The sequence below is a fragment of the Pleurodeles waltl genome, chromosome 5 (assembly GCF_031143425.1).
Source record: "Pleurodeles waltl isolate 20211129_DDA chromosome 5, aPleWal1.hap1.20221129, whole genome shotgun sequence".
NCBI lineage: Eukaryota > Metazoa > Chordata > Amphibia > Caudata > Salamandridae > Pleurodeles > Pleurodeles waltl.
Genome location: NC_090444.1, coordinates 1,733,067,255 through 1,733,084,458, shown reverse-complemented (window position 1 = coordinate 1,733,084,458; position 17,204 = coordinate 1,733,067,255). Strand labels below are relative to the sequence as shown.

Below are 17,204 nucleotides of genomic sequence, written 5' to 3'. Positions count from 1 at the left end.
CATGAATAAATAGTCAAACAACAATTACTTCCCCACCAGGCCTCTCAGCCTCACAGCAGCAGAGATAAACTTATAAATGCTCATAAATGTATTTAGTCTGTAAAAGTAGTCGGTAAAATAAAGCAGGTCTACTCCTCCTAATATTCAAACATTGTAAAATCGATACTTAGAACTTTTTCCTGGGGACCGAATATAAAGTGCAGAACAAGATAAAGTGCAGCAGAGATTGAAAGGAAACAGATTCACAGGGACAAGGGTCAAAAGCAGAGCTTGAATACACTTTACTCGGGTACGCAACTAAGAAGTGAGATATACCCAACCAAAATCTAATAAGATAGAACCTTTGATAGGGTCCAATGGAAATAGCAAGTAAGGCTCAATACCATGCGTGGTGACCAACGGGAGAAACTCCTCCACACTCCTCTTGCCCTTCATAGCCGACATTCTGCATGGTAAAAACAAGCTCAAAAGATCCTGCTTCAGCCGCTTTCTAGATACCAATACCAGGCTTGTTGGTGAAAGAAACCTCTCATCTCTGCCCAGGGCTACCAAGAGACCCTTCATGTATCTAATCCAAGGAATCCTGCAGGCTTGTTCTAAAAGTAAACTATCTTGAACTATTTCCCGATTGCAGGTGGTTTCATCCTTTGTCCAAAGTGAGTGCCACAGCATTACTGGTGGCTGCCCAATATGGTCTTGCAGAGGGGAAATGCCTAGCTCAGTTTGACATAGAAGGCCTGGGACACTATTAGGAACTGACAATAACCTCCTTGGGAATACATTTTCTTATTCCTGCACCTTTAACACGTGTAGTGTGTATTTGCAAAGCACACTATCACTGCAAGGGTGTCTTGGAACCGAGGTGTGTGCACCTACCCCTGTTTATGGTAGTTTGGGTAATTGAAAATCCAGGTCTCCAGCTTCTTGTGGAATTGAAGAGAGGAGTAGGCTCTCATGTGGAGTTGGAGGTCATCCTACTTTTTAGGGGCAATGTGAGAGTATGATCATCCTCTTGATCTGTTTCTGTGTATGCATTGGGATGTGCGCAAGAAAGAGTCCTGCGAAGCAGTGGTGTCTGGTTGGTTGGTGGAAAGATATGCAACTTCTCAGGTGGGCCTGAGTTGTGCATTGCCTTTTACCTGTGTGTGAGGAGTTTGAATTGAGCATGTTCATGTATCTGAAGCTAAAACAGCTCCCTGAGGTGTGGTGCAGCGTGCGTTCAGTGTGGGAAGTTGAGGATGAGTCTGGCTGCCAAGTTCTAGATGGTTTATAGTCTTCAAATTAGGTGTTTGCTGATCCTGGCATAGAGGGTGCTCCTATAGTCCAACTCTCATGTGACTAGGGCTTGAGTGATAGTTTTCTAGAGTTGTTTGGAAGCCATGAGAAGGCCTTCCCCAGCATCGTCAGGGTCTGGAAGCAGGTTGAAGTGATGGCGTTGTCTTATGCGGTCATGTCCAATTTGCAGGTGATGATAATTCCAAGGTTCCTGGTGTAGTTCTGGGTGTGGGTACAAGTTCAGTCAGCCACTAGTTGGAGTCCCATTGTGAGGTGTTTTTTCTGAAGATCACTACTTTTCACTTGTTGGTGTTAAGTTTGAGACAATTGGCTTTCATCCAGTTAGCAACTTCAGCAGTGAACTTGTCTCTTGCGTTGAGTGCCTTGTCAACAAGGGAGAGTATGAGTTGTGTGTCATCTTCATAGGAGAGGATGTTGATGTCATGTGCACAATGATGTTGGCCAAAGGGATCATGCATGTGTTGAAAAGGGTGGGGCTGAGCAATTACCCTTAAAGCACTCCACATGTGAGTTTACGGGATGCTAAGATGACAGGTTGTGTTCTATCCGTTAAGAAAAAGCAGATTCAGTGGAGAGTGGGTCCTTTTATACTAATCTTGTGCACGCACCGGATAAGGATGGGGCATGAGAACACGTCAATTGCTGCATGTTCCAGGAAAAGAGGGATGCTGTGTTTCTTCTGTCAAGGATCATGCAGATGTTGTCTGTGGCGGTGATGAGTGCTGTTTCTTATGAACTTCTTCCTGGCGAAAAGGACTCTTGGCTCAATTTTTGAGAAGGTACAACTTCATCAGGACTTGTCTGAGACTGTATGCAACCCACGTTCCATCACGGTCGGCCTCAACTTTTAGATATACCCAGGTCTAGCGTGACCAGATATCCCCAGTTGGCGCTTTATGCTTTGAAGCACTATATTGCATTTTATTCTTTAAAAATTCATATCTTGTCATCTGCTCATTGGATTGTTGCTGTTTTGGTCTTGTTTTGCTCATAAGTTTAAGATGTATTATACTAACCAGGTGTGGTGACTTTATGTGTTATGTTTTTACTGCTCTAATGTTTGAAGTGTTGCACAAATACTTTACACATTGCCTCTTAAGTTAAGCCTGAATGCTCTCTGCCAAATTACCAGAGAGTGAGCACAGGTTAATTTATGGTGCATGTCTGACTTACCCTGGCTAGGATTGTAGTTCCTGCTTGGAAAAGGTGCATACCTCTTCCAACCAGAAACCCAATTTCTAATAGGCATGATGACAACATGTTTCACAGTACTCAGGAATGTAGGTTAATCGATGGAAGTGTTGAGGATGGGTGTTAGTGCTTGCCTGATTGATAGAAGTCCTTTGGGGAAGATGTGGTAGGGGCAAGGGTGATATGGTCTTCATGGTAACAGTGATTTCAACAATGGTAACAGTAGGTCACAAGGTAAGGGTTCATTCATCTCCTGTGATGGGAAGTTGTTTTGTGATGGTGACAGGGTTTGAATAATAGCTGAGGTTGCTGTATATGGAGGTGATTTTCTTACAGAAGATTTTGGATAGCTTGTTGGTTGCAGAGGTCTTGTGAAGGGGTAATGTTGCTTGAGGAGGCACAAGGCACAGTGAAATCTTTGATGATGGCAAAGATTTCTTTGGCACTGTTAGTGCTGGTTTCAATGTGATCTGCAAGAGCTGTGTGCTTGGATTTCTGTATCTGCTGATGGCAGGGTCTTATGGCTAATTTGAAGAAGTTTTGATCTGTAGTGTCCCGACTTCCACGTTTGACCTCCAGTTGCTTGCAGTGGCATTTCATCATCCTCAGCTCCTCTGAGTACCAGCTGGCCTGTAGTTAGGCTCTTGCCATTGGGTGCACTTGAGAAGAACCAGGGTGTCGGTGCATGCGGTGATCCAGTGGTTTTGTATTGTTTTCAGCATGTCACTGGTGTGCTTGGGCTGGTGCCTGGACTGGGCAGACACCCACAACTGTTCTGAGATGTTTTTTCAGCAGTGGCAGGCAAGTCCGATGGTGGCAGATCTATGATGGTGGGTGATAGGTATGCTGAAGCTAACGAGGGCGTGGTCTGTCCAGGTCAAAGTTGATGGCTTGCCGACTGTGATATTGATTATTGAGGAGGTAATTGGGTCCAATAGGTCTCTGACAGTGTTGGTGGGTTCGGTAACATGCTGGTTGAGGCCAAGGGTTCCACGGTTTTCTAGTAGAGCAGTAGAGTTTAGGTTAGTGTGGTCTACTAGATGAAAGTTAAAGTCTCCAAGAAGGATTAATGAGCTAGTGTTGATGATGAGGGGTGCAAAAAAGTCCAGGATTTTGCTGGACAGTTTGGTGTTGGGTTCTAGTGGTCTGTATTCATGGGGTTTTCTGTGGTAGCATTTAGACTTAACCACCCTTCTTTAAACAGTAAATGGGTAACACTATAATACATTCTAATAATAGAATTTGAGAGAACTTTAGTGTGATTTCCTTAGGTTTTGTTGGCAATACTAGCAATATTCAACTTTTAAGAAAACTACTGTTTTTGCACTTTCCTTTAGAGAGCAGACTGAAGCATAATTAGAGAAAAATGCATCCCTGCTTCCTGCTGGAAGAATTCCTTTCTACCTGGCCTAAAAAGAGAGTTATTTCTTTTTTCTGAAACTTTGGGACTAGAAACTTGCTCATAATAGCATGGAAGATAGTCTTGTGTTCATCCACAAGTGCAAATGACCTGAGCCTATGTCCATGGAGCTTGTCTGCTGGAACACATTTATAATGCTTGGAGAGTGAAAAGATAAAAAAGACAGTGGAGGTTTTGTCTGCCTTACAGACTATCAGTAAATCAGTGGCATCATGATAATTTCGTCATCCAACCCACAAGAAATGGCTTTCTTGGGTCTGGAGACTGAAGATGATCTTGAGATGTAGTGGGGTTGAGCTGTATAAGAGCAAAGCCTGGAAAACATTTGCAGCTAGATATTTTGCAGTGTCCTTAACTACGAGTGGTGTTGAGTCTGCCCGTTAATTATGATGAGACGTCCCTTTAATAACTCCTGATACCTACTTTGATTTTCTACATGTTGCTATCATTTTATTTATTACATTTTTAAAATCTTTTTAATAAAACTGGATTTGGGATTTTTGGGTCAGCTAGGGATCCTGCCTTGAAATCAATTTACTTATTAGGAAACAGAATGTATTTACTTTGTGGGAACTAAGCCACAATTAATACCATGGCCAGGGATTACAAGTCTCAAGTGGAATACCCATTTTACGAAAATGATGTGGTATTTCAAGTTTTTGTACAATGACCCCATGCCAGCAATTTGCCCTGACAGATTTCTCCACCAAATACTTGCCAAAATGTATCATGCTAATGTGAGAAAAATGTGATGCCTGTATGTGGGTAACTTATTGAGAGAAGGGCCCCCTTCTGTGAGTAGGGTGGGGAAGAGAGCTTACCACACACACTACACACACTACCTTGAAGGGACAGAGCATTTCCCTCCAAACTGACAAGACCTCATGGGCCCCTGTGGGATTCACAGATCAAAAGTTCTACATAAAGTCCTGATTTATCCACTCCGGCATATGCTGAAGGTAACGCTTTTGGGTGTCAAGAAGATGAACTTGAAGGCAATGCCGAACCATGAATGGCATATGTGCCTTCAGTGCCTGGGAGTGGGGAAATTAACAATAGCTCATAATTGGAAAAATGTGGATTGGACTCTGGTTCATATTGCAGTGTGTGAGAAATGGGATTGTTGGTTTGTTTGTTGGTTGATTGGGGTGTTAGCCCTGGTCAGGCAACAGCCACAACTCCTTGCAAGCTGAACCAAAAAAGTCACTAAATTACCTGTGCTTAACCTTGGGTAGCTTGGCACTAAAAAGCAGTCAGGCTTAACTTGTAGGAAATGTGTAAAGTTTTTAAGCAGCACACAAACAGTAATAAAGTGAAAACACAACACAATAAAAATACCGAACCAATTTAGAAAAATAGAGTAAACTGTAATAAATTATTTGGCACCACAACAACAAAACTCCAATCAATAGAACCGGAGATAAGAATTTTTAAAGTTTAAGGTTCAAAAGTGTCGTTAAAAGCAAAAAGCCCCAACCGCGGACATCTGGTCGCACTAGACCGAGACAAAGTCAAAAGTTAAGGCTGACCACGATGGAGCGCGGTTCGGATACACAAAGTGGAATGGGACTAGTCAGCGTTTACCTTAGGACTTAAAAAACATTTGAAGAAAAAGGACTCTGAGAATGTAGAAGTACAGTGGGGCAAGGCTGCAGGAGTGTCCAAGGAGGGAGGGTCTGCCATCGGATAGCCATGGAGCAAAGCCGCAGTGAAGAGTTTCACCTTTGGACATAGCCATTGAGATGGAAATCAAAACTCTCCAGCAGAATGAAGAAGAAGGCTGTAGCCGAAAACTGTTGTACAAGGTCGGAAACCCCTTTGGCGAAGGACTGCTGAAACAAATTTGTTGCTGTGGAGAACGTAGCTGGAGAGATTGCAAAGTCATTCTGACCAATGTTGAACCACGGGTGGATATGCAAGCTGGTTGGTCCTGGTTTCCTCCTGGTTCTCAAAGCACTTTTTCTCCAAATGTTGTCCTTAGTCTTTGAAATTGGCCACCTGGGCACCTTTAGGACCACCACGAAAGGTCCAAGAGTGGATGGGGACCTCTTGGGGGGTTCAGGAGTCACTTAGGCTGTGTCCAGGTGCAGGCGCAAGATGGTGGGAGCATGTTATGTCCCTTTGACTCTGAACAGGTGTCCAGCAAACTAGCCCTTAAAGTCCCTTCTGGATGTCCTGGGTGCATGTGAAGATGCAGGGCTCAGCAGCAGGACTGGCCTCTGAGGGTACAAGGTAGTCTCCGGGCAGCAAAGCAGTCATTCCAGGTACAGCAGAAGAGTGCCCAGAAGGTCAAAGCAGCAGCAGGCACTCCTCTGAGAGTCCGTCTGCAGGTCCAGTAGTGAACTGTAGAGTGAGCCTGAGAGCCTTCTTTGTATACCCTGTTGCCCTATTCCTAGAAGGTGGCAAAAGTTTCCAGCAAGGTTCTTTGAAGTTTTAGGAGTTTCCTGTCTCCCCTGCCCTGGATCCATGCTGGATGCACTGACAATTCAGAATCGTTAAGCCTCTTGTGTGGTGGCAGGGCACAGCCTATTCAGGTGCAAGTGGGGCTGTGCTCAGCTCCACCGCACCGCCAACCTGCCAGTGGAAAGACCATTCAGGCTCTGCTAATCCCACTGTGGTTTTACTGTCTGGAGGGAATTCACAAATTCCTGTCTGTCAGTTACACCCAGTCATGTAACCTAAGGCAGGCTGCAGGCTCAGAGGGCTAAGTACAGAATTAGACCAACTTTCTAAAAAGCGGCATGTTCAAACCTGTAGTGATAAATTTAACTTTACCATTAAAGAAGGTTTATCATTACAAGTTCATAGGTACCAAACATGCCATATGTACCTCCACTCATTTAGGAATTACATCCTGTAATATGTAACAAGGAATCCCCAAAGTTATCCTATGGGAGGGGTAGGCCTCACAGTAGTGAACAACAAATTTGGGAGTTTTTCACAACAAGGACATGTAAAACTTAAAAGTACATGTCCTACCTTTTAATTCCGCTGCACCCTGCCTTGAGGGCCACCTAGGGCCTATCTTAGGGATGACTTATATGTAATAAAAGGGGAGTTTAAGGCTTGGTAAGGGTTTTAAATGCCAAGTAGGCATGGCAGTGAGACACTGCCTTCGGGCTGCAATGACAGGCGGCACAAAAAGTGCTGCAGGCCCACTGGTAGCATTTAATTTACAGGTCCTGAGTACAGATATACAAAGCTACAAGGGACATACAAGTAAATTAAATATGCCAATCAGGTATATGCCAATCGGACCATGTTTAGGGGAGTGAGCACAAGCACTTTAGAACTGGTCAGCAGTGGCAAACTGTACAGAGTCCTAATGCCAGCAGAAGCAAAAACATGCAGAAAGATGGAAGCAAGTCGTCAAAAAAGCTTGGTGGGAGACGACTGTAGGGCTGACAAGTCTAACTCAATGGAATGGTTGACTAGTAACATGAATGGTACACAGCTATTGTTTGATCTTAAATGAATGCCCCTCTATATACAGCCTCAAAATTCCACCCTTTCACTATGTTGGAGTGATTTGGGCTTATATTCATTGATGTACTAGAGCGAAAGATCATGTTTGCTCCAAGATCTCATTGTTAATATAAGTGGGGGAAGAAGCACAAAACCGCTTGGGTTGATTCACAGAGTGGTGGGACATGGTTAAGGACTACAGGGGGTTGCAATGTGGGGAGAGTTGCTGTCTGCAGTTGGGGTTGGCAGTAGGCAGCGGAAGGCAAAAGGGTGACTTGAGGACCAAGACTTAATGCAGTCTGACAGGTACAATGACAAGTCTCCGCCCATGTATTTCACAGCCATTACTGGTCATCAGAGGGCATGTAGTTTACATTGCCATGCTGATTTAAATTTGGTTTGGATTGCACCACAAGCATACTGCAGTCCAGGTAGGCCCTGGAAAGCCAATATCACACCTGTCTGACAAAGTGTTTGGCTGCACTTGACAGCACCTGAAGTATTTCTCAGTTCTTAGTTTTCTCAACACTCTTAAGTAGAGATGATAGCAGCTTCTGCTTGTGGGTCCTGCATCACGCAATCTTCACAATAAATGCAGGTAGAAATATCCTAATGGGTCTGGTCAGGCAGCTCATTGATGATCATCCCCACAGATTTACCCATGCCAGACAGCCTTTGGACCTTAATTCTGACATGTGAAATGGAATATGTCCCAAACAAATTTAACTTCACCACTAATTTGGTTCTAAAGTCTGGTAAAGAAAATCTAATTTAAAATGGACTTGTAGTAGGAATTGAATTACATATTTTTAGTTTTACATGTTTTGAGACATCGAATGGTGAGATCCTGATTCTAAATTCATACATATGGAGATTCGCCTTGTGATTACATTTCTTCACAGCGATTTACACTAGATAATGGCCCATTTGACAGGCCTTTTGGACCTCTGCAATGTCCCAGTGAATGGAAGATGTGTGATCTGAGAATTTGTTACTGAATAGAGCTTCACAAGCTAGCGGTCCAGGCATACTCTAAAACTCTATTGCCCTAATGAACATCCTGAACTAATGCTGTAAGTAAGCAGTAAAAATGCATGTAATCTTGAATATACTGATTGATATTAGGAGGAACTAGAAGGGCATAGAGACCTCTTTAGCTGCAGACATCGCCTCAGCCATTTTGTATTTTAGCCCACAAAGAACTCAGGGCCCCATTTACGAGGCCCTAGTGGCACATTGCACCACCGGAGCATAATTTTATTTTACACTCTGTGCAGTGCAGTATGCCATCCCATATTTACAAGACCACACAAAGCCACCTAGAGCGGCTTTTCATGGCCTTGTAAATATGGGCCCCTTTCAAGCAGAAAACTGTGTGAAAGGGCCATTCCATGGGTGTTGCTGTGGGTGTTCCCATACAACACCCATGGAACGCTAAAGAATTTGACTCATTCGCAGATTTACAAGTCTGGTAATATGTCAGATTCCTACTCCACCTCAGAAGTGGTGTAGAAGTGAAGCAATGGGGAGACATATCTTTATTTCCCCAGTTTTTTCATCTTTCTCAGCAGCACATATAGAAAGAGGAAAACACCTCTAGTGATTGTTTTTCTGCAGGAAGGTGTCCTTTCCAGCACAAAAACAATCATCCCTACAATGCAGGCATCCTTGCACGATGGTGCAAGAGTGGCTGTGTTTGCACTAGGCAACCCATTATGCGCCAGCACAGGGGGAGAGGACAGATATGTGCCATATCTCGTAGATACAGTGAATTTCCACCCTTTCCTGGTGGCACCAGGCGGTGTAGCAAAGTACTTGCTGCGTCACCCTGAGCCACCTTGCGTCACAGCGCTTGTCAATAAGCCCCTAAGAATGACACTTTTTGCCACTCTGCATAGGAACTATATCACAGTGTAAGTGCAAGTGAAAGTGTGGCAAAAGGTACCATGGAAGCAAATGAATGATCATACTTACTTTGAATGACTGGGTATTTCATCATTAGCAAGTATCCCCAGCGGAGGGTGGCGGCAGCGGTGTCTGTTCCAGCCATGAACAAGGAAGTGACAATACACATCAAGTTTCCATCATGGAAATAGGAATTTGGGCTTGTTTTTTCCTGTGGAAAAAAGCAATATACAGTATTATGATTAAGTTTCATCACGAAACTTGACTTTAACATGTGGGCAAAACATATTCTGTTTAAATTTCACACTTTTCCTTAGGTAACAGCATCATAGTAAGCATGTCCAACCATGCTTTAAAATCACTTCTTCTAATGGATCCAACAATGAGATCAAAGATGTCTCTTTCTGACATATTGTTTATCCTACTATTAGCTATTACCCAACAACAGTACAACCCGTAGAGATTGCTTTTTTGATTTCTAAACCTCAGTCAACAGATAAGGTGTTGTAACTCAAGGGAAGGTAATTTGCAGACGCAAACACGTGAAACTGATAGGTACCATAGGCCTGCATGTTTTTGCCATCTCTATGGTGTAATAAAGATGTAGTCCAATTGCTTGAAAGTAGGTTCTTTATTGGAAGTACCTTATCCACAACACAGCAAGACAGTCTCCCTCCAACAGCTCCTCTACCCTCTCAGAATTCTCTCCCCCAACTCTCTAATCTGACATCATGTGTGACATCCAACCTCTTGCACAGAAATACCTTCAGTGCTCAACCTACCACACACCTTCTCTTTAACAAATATTGAGAAGAAAGAGAAAAAAGAAATTAAAAAACAAAAAAATATTACTAAATGTGACCAGATATATTATAGAAAAAAAAACTTCAAACCAAGGTTAAAAACTAGAGTACACATTTCAACATCAACTCATGAACATCTCTTTGAAACCACCACACGATTAAGATTCCATACTCTCCCATCCTTGATTTTCACAGCTTTCCTAAACAACTTTCTCACTTCAAATGGACCCAAAAACTTGCTTCCACTTTTACACTGTGCAGGTTGTTTCACCAGAATTTCATCCCCAACTTTCACATCAATCACACATGTGTTCTTCCTATCATCAAAGTATTCTTTTATTTTTTGAACACATTTCTTTTCCTGTTCCTCCTTCTCCCTCTTGTCACTTCAAGTTACACCATCATTCTTTCCCCAACTTACCCAGCCAAGTGCTAATAACGTATTGGCTTTTCGTCCTTTAAACAATTCAAAAGGAACTTTACCTGTGGTAGTATGGGGAGAGATCCTATACGCATGTAAAACATTTTTTAGATTGTCCTTCCAATTCCTATTCACTGCAACCTACAACTGTATGCACTACTTCACACATTTGTTAAACCTCTCAACTGTTCCATTTCCTTGAGGATGATATAGAGAACACTTCTTGTGCTCAATTCCCTTCTCCTTAAGATATTTCTCCATTTCTCTTGACACAAATTGGGGACCATTATCAGTCACAATGGCGTTCGGATATCCTTCACGTCCAAAGATCTCACTCAAGAAGTCCAATATTTTCCGGGTCTCCATACTACCGCTGACACACAATTCAGCCCACCTGGATAATTGATCTATTACTACCAGAATATAACTACATCCACCTTTCATATCAATTGGTCCAACAACATCAACTGCTATAACATCCCACGGTTTCTGTGACACTTCCTGAATACCCATAGGTGGTACCCTGACTTTATATATCTTGTCACTGTTGCAACAATCAACACACTCTCTGATTTTCCTCTCAATCATAATGTCCATCCCTGGCCACCAATATTTGAGACAAATCCTCGCTTTTGTTTTACTCATTCCTTGGTGTCCTTCATGTCCCAGCTCCATTATTTTCTCCCTCAAATTTGCTGGAACCACTAATCTTGACCCAAGCAACAGAACTCCATCTTCCACCGAAAGTTCTTCTTTTATTTTCCAATAACTTTCCAACTCCCTTTTACACTTTGCATTCTTGTTCCAACTCTCACTTAGGCTACAACACACACTCTGTAAAATAGAATCCTCTTCAACCGCTTTAACCCACTCTTCACGTCCAACAATACCGTCAGTTATACTACATACACTCACTACATCATCCATAACTTTTCCCTCACACTCTTCTGTTTCTGTACTGAGCCTTGACAAACAATCAGCTATCCTGTTAGTCAAATCCGGAACATAATGTACCTTGAAAGCAAATTCTTGCAAACTAACAACCCACCTACTAATCCTGCTGGAAATAGTGTCAAGGCCCTTTCTCGTGAACACTTCTACTAGAGGTTTATGATCAGTGAAAATTTGAAAGTTCTTCCCCCACACACATTTTTTTAGTTTGTTAATTGCCCAATGAACACTCAAAGCTTCTTTCTCAATTGTAGAGTAGTTGATTTCTGCTCCTCGTAATGTCCTTGAACAATATACGATGGGTTGTAGCACTCCCTCCTCTGTTTCCTGCAATAGGACAGCACCAAGACCTTTCATGCTAGCATCAGGCATTACAACACTGTCTCTTCCTGGATCAAAAGATTTCAAACACTCAACACTTGATAATTCTCTCTTGAGATTTTCAAATTCTTCCTTGCAAGCATCACTCCACACATATTCACACCCCTTCTTCAGTAAGTTACGCATGTGCATAGTTTTAGATGCCAAATTTGGTAAAAACTTGGCATGGAACTCTACCATCCCAAGAAAAGAGAAAAGTTCTTCTCTCTTTTCTGGATCTCTAGAATATTTTCCCCCAGTTCCTTCTTTGGATGCATTCCATCCGATGATATTTTGTGGCCCAAATAATACATTTCTGTTCTACAAAAGGAACATTTTTTAAGTTTCAAAGTCAGACCATGTTTCCTCAATATTGTGAGAACTCTCCTGACTCTCAACTCATGTTCATCCTCCGTTTGACCATGTATCAAAATGTTATCTTGGAAAAATTTAACTCCCGGCTCTGACCCAAACAAATTGTGCATGACACGCTGAAACACCGCTGCTGCAGATACGAGGCCAAATGGCATTCTTTTAAATCTGTAGGTACCAAAGGGTGTGATGAAGGTCGTAAAGTCTCTTGAGTCTTCATGTAACTTGACCTGATGGTAGGCTGACGTCAAATCCAACTTGCTGAAAAACGTTGATCCGAGCCAACCGGACCTGTTGTAAGTGTTAAAGTTGAGCAGAAATCAGGAAAAATGTTAGCATTCAAGGAATCTGCCCAGCTAATGAAGTTCCCTAGTACAATAGTTTTAGGAGTTTTGAGGATAATAGTATAATATCAAGTACAGAGTTTAGGACCAAAACACGTTATCAAAATTATCTTTTATGCTGTTGCTTATACCTACCACCACTGTCGCTGATTATCAAATTTGCACTGATGTTGCTGCTCTATATTCCGTCCCTGAGTATGATGTTCCTCAATGAAGGGGTAGTGTGTATTTCAAACAATGGGTCCTTGTTGGCAGACTAACTCAACATCTGAAATCATGTAATCAGTCTTCCAACAATCACATTTATAATTTTCTGATGACTTCCCACATTTGTTTAAAAAATGATGGTTAAGGACGCATCCTTCCCATATATTTCTGTTTTTCAGCTTTTTTGCACCTATCAGATGCTTTCTTGAGACCAATTTGAAGATTTTACTAAAACATCAAACTGATCCTTAATATTAGTCACAGTAAGGCATTCATCGTGCAAATTATTGTTTCACAACAATCACACCTTAACCTTGCACCTATAAGATACCAAATGCCAAAGTAACAAAATCAAAGAATATTAAGGGGCATATTTACAAGAAAGTGGTGCATCAGCATTGATGCGCCACTTTTCTTGCTCCCCCCCAACAGCACTACGGGTGCACCATATTTAAAATACAGCCCATCATGGCTCACAATACCACAATAGCGTCAACATTTTTGGTGCTATTGTGGCACTTTGCTGAAGTAGCGCTAACAACTTTGTCGGTAGTCCAGCAAAGCACAGGGATGCCCACAGGAGATTATGGGTGCGTCATTTCAACACCTGCCCTGAACAAAATCTAGTAAATTTCACTGTGATATTTTTCTGGGCCTCCAAACAAGGGGACGCCCCCTCTATGCCTGCTGCAGGCATAATGTGGCGCAAGGGTTTACAAAGTGGCACAATGCATTGCGCCACTTTGTAAATATTGAGTCCGGAAATTGTCTCCTTATTGCCATATTAGCATAAAAAAATGACGCTTGTGTGGCATAAGGAGGCGCAAGGGGCTTGTAAATATGCCTGTAAGTCTGCAGCGTTTCACACATCTTTTTTCTTATTGGTTATTATAATCATAACTCATCACACAGACCATTCTCACAAAGATCTATTTCTCAGTGCCCACTCAGTCATGATTGCACAGTGTACTTCGAGTCCTTACATTTTGTACTTTCATTCCAGCTACTTTACCATCTCTGAATTGGGGCGAAGAAAAGAAGTATTGTCTGTCATATCACTTGCTTCATTATGAAGCCGTGTTCTATATGAAGTAAAAAAACAGGTAAAGAACAACCATTATGCTGTATGTCGGAATTTCTCTCATATAACACCCAATGGGCAATATTGGCCACTCCAGACAGACAGTTCTTACTGACATGCCCGGACCAAAACGTATTCCAAAGGCCAGGCCGCTGTTATTAGATGCTGGTGGTTGACATGATATATTGAGGCATCTCATGAGCAGTGTATGTGGAAACAGCTCTGTCGTGTGATGCAGGGAGTCATAATTTCACAGACCTCTGGAAAGTGAAGTCTGGTACATGTTTCTGTCCCAAAAAGGGCTTACTTTCAAATACAGAGTTGGTAGTACCATCCTTCAGAGGTTAGTGTACAAATTCAATGTAATTGGGTGAGAGGACGTAAAAGACCAACAACGAGTACTATGGAAAAGGCTGTAATGAAGCAGGTGCCCATTACAAACATTTAACCTTAGGCAAAATCACCATATAAACTATAAAATACCTCACTAGACATCAGTAATCACCTACACCCTCACATACCCCCACCCATCTCCCAACTTAACAGCCCTATCAATGTATATATATCCTATTTCCTGAACTTTATTTGCTTCCTAACACTGTAAACCTTCAACTTCCTGCCTTATGTCTGTGTAAACATACCTCCCCCCACTTTAGACTGCTTCATCCACCCCAAAAGGCAATAAAACCTTTTCAAACCTTTAAAACAGCTCAGTAAGCAATCAACCATAAGAACCCTGCATAAGAAGTTTTTATGCCCCCCACCAAATGGAGCCTACACTCCTCGCCACATCCGAAACTACCACTAATACTTCCTGCAAGGTTCTATATGCACTTCCTTACCACAAAAAGAACTGTGGCTGCACATCTATCTGACACATTCACTTTGGGTGCCACATCTGACTTTCTTTCATAACCCCTTTTATGGTCTTTACTAACAACACTTTAATTCTTACTAGATCATTTTCCTCTGGGGTCACAAGCAACAGGGGGAACATAGAATTTATGTCGCTCTTCAACAAATGTGCTCCCGGCCCTAGCAGTGTCATCAGGCCAATAGCCACATTCAATGAGAAATATGTTGAAAACCATAAGCCATCACAGACATAGTCATTCAGTGACTGTCCTTCCGGCCATGACAAATGTTGAGTAAGTTTGAACTGTCCCTGATCTTTTTTGGGAACTACCATGATGGCAAAGCCATAGCCTGCCCATGGGATACTGAAACAGCTAACCCATTCTGCCTTCCTTAGTTTCCTTCATTAATTTTGACTGTAGTACTTCTGAGTATTCCTTCACCAGTTTTAAATTCTCTGCCCACCTCCTGTTCATTGGCCTGCTTATCCCAACACAAACCCCAAATAAAACGCTAACAAATGTGCATCTTCTTTACTGTCATACCATTGCAGCCAGTAAGCCAACTTCTCCACCACAACTGGAATAAGAGCTCTTTCCTGAAAGTGCTTGTGCCTTTCTAGTGTCCCAGAATCTGTTAGTGCACGTTTTCTTCTACACCCTCTGAGTCCCACCTGTGTTACCTCTAAAGAGAGAATGCAGATATTGTGCTGCACACCTGGAGCAGTTGTGTGAAAACCTACAATACTCCCTGTTGCAGGACCCTGGTTAAATTTTCATCATGCTCCACCCTATTCTGTCTGTCTCCAGTGCAATGCTCGCAACCCACTATGTGTAGGATGCCCTTGAAAGGCCCGTAAACAAGTGACAAGCTGCTGACCATAAACACCATGGGTATTGGCCTGGTCAGTGCTATGGTGTGCAGCCACATGTAGTTATCTAATTCTCCCCATTTTCCTTCTGCAAATTCTGGCACCCTCGCCCTGAACTCATCATTGTACCAAACTCAGACATACACCCCAAAAGTACTGTGGGCCTTCCTAATGACATTCGTGTTAGACCTGTGAGCCTTAGGGTGGTCTTCCCTCAAACTTTCTGCCTTCACCATCCTGTTTTGTAAGCCTGTTTTTGTTGGCCTTAGGGCTATACACTACTTACCACTGCTAGTTCACTCCACCTAACATATGGTAGAATTGGTTTACACCCAATTGGCAAACTGAATTCACTTGTAAGTTGCTAGTATAGTGGCACTAACTGTGCCCAGGGCCAGTAAATTAAATGCTACTAGTGGGCTGCAGCACTCACATTGCAGCCTGTGTGTGCAGTTTAAAACTGCCATTTCAACCTAGCAAAAGAAATGATGTCTCCCCTGTCGCTTCATTCCAACCTGGCTGCAAGGATGGCAGAGGCTTTTCCCAGCTGGAGGCCCTCTCAGACTCTACTCTGGCCTTTCCCCTGTGTCATTTGACTTTGCCCCAGCCCTCAAGCTGACTTCAGCCAGTGATGCTTGCAATGTTGATGAATGCACTGCATGAGGCAGCACATCCTCCTGGTGTCTGTCAGTTACAGCAAACAAACTGCTGATGCACACATCTCCTCTGGCCATTCCACTGTCCTACCAGCCAAAATGTTCTGCAAAAGCATAATTGGGCACTAGTGGAGGTTCCAACCCTACACCATGCCCTTCATGTTCGCTCCTCATAGACATTCCCTGCTGTGCTGGCCACAGACTCATTAGCCGTCCCCACTTGCTCTCCCACCTACAAAATTTTCCATGTGGTGGTGAGCAGGGAGAGACTGCTTTTGGCAAGCCAGCCACAGTGCACCAGCCAGCCAGCGCCACCCCAGTCACCTACCAAAATACCCATCATCAGCAGGTCCTACACCCAGCCTCCTTTAAAAGGTGCAATGCATACCTTACCTTGTTGTTCTCCAATATTCCCGCACCCTAGAAACACTTCACCACTAACTACTCCTAAGCCTTGATACTGCCCTGCCTTTACAGACAGCCAGACATGGTGTCAACTTTTCTAAAATGGAGGCCAATGACCTGCATGTCACCCCCCTGCCCATCAAATAGCCAATCGCATCCTGCAGTCTCCTGCACTGCAACACGCACCCAGGTGGCATACTGTTCCAGGTCAGCTGTCCCACAAGCCTCTATTGCCAGCACATGTTAAATTAAGTTGTATGCAAACAACATGCGTAGCAATACACATCAGATATTTACAAAATGATGCCTGTGACACTAATGGTCATTTAAAAAAAAGACCCACTTCAGAAAGACGGTTGGAATCAACGTCACACTGCCTGACTGCCATATTACTGAGGCCTATGAGCAGCCAACCTTATGGCTGACCGCCTATGTGAACAAAGAAACTCAATTTCAGCTCTTTTTAGGAGACTCTTGTAGTTACTCTGTGAAACTAAGACCAGGGTAATTTAATTTCTGAAAGAAATGGTTCATTAGATTTGTTGTTAGTTTCATTTATATATAATTGTGTTGCACTGCACCTGAATCCTTAGTTTGATTA

The 17,204-nt window shown here is 42.9% G+C and overlaps 1 protein-coding gene across 1 annotated transcript in view; it reads right to left on the bottom strand.

Annotated features, from left to right (window-relative positions):
- The window catches only part of LOC138296720 (cytochrome P450 2K4-like), a 478,978-nt gene that overhangs the window by 16,553 nt on the left and 445,221 nt on the right, over positions 1 to 17,204 (bottom strand). Inside the window, exon 6 of the mRNA XM_069236121.1 lies at positions 9,347 to 9,488. Coding sequence (XP_069092222.1) covers positions 9,347 to 9,488 — 142 coding nt within the window. The remainder of the gene's footprint in view (positions 1 to 9,346; positions 9,489 to 17,204) is intronic.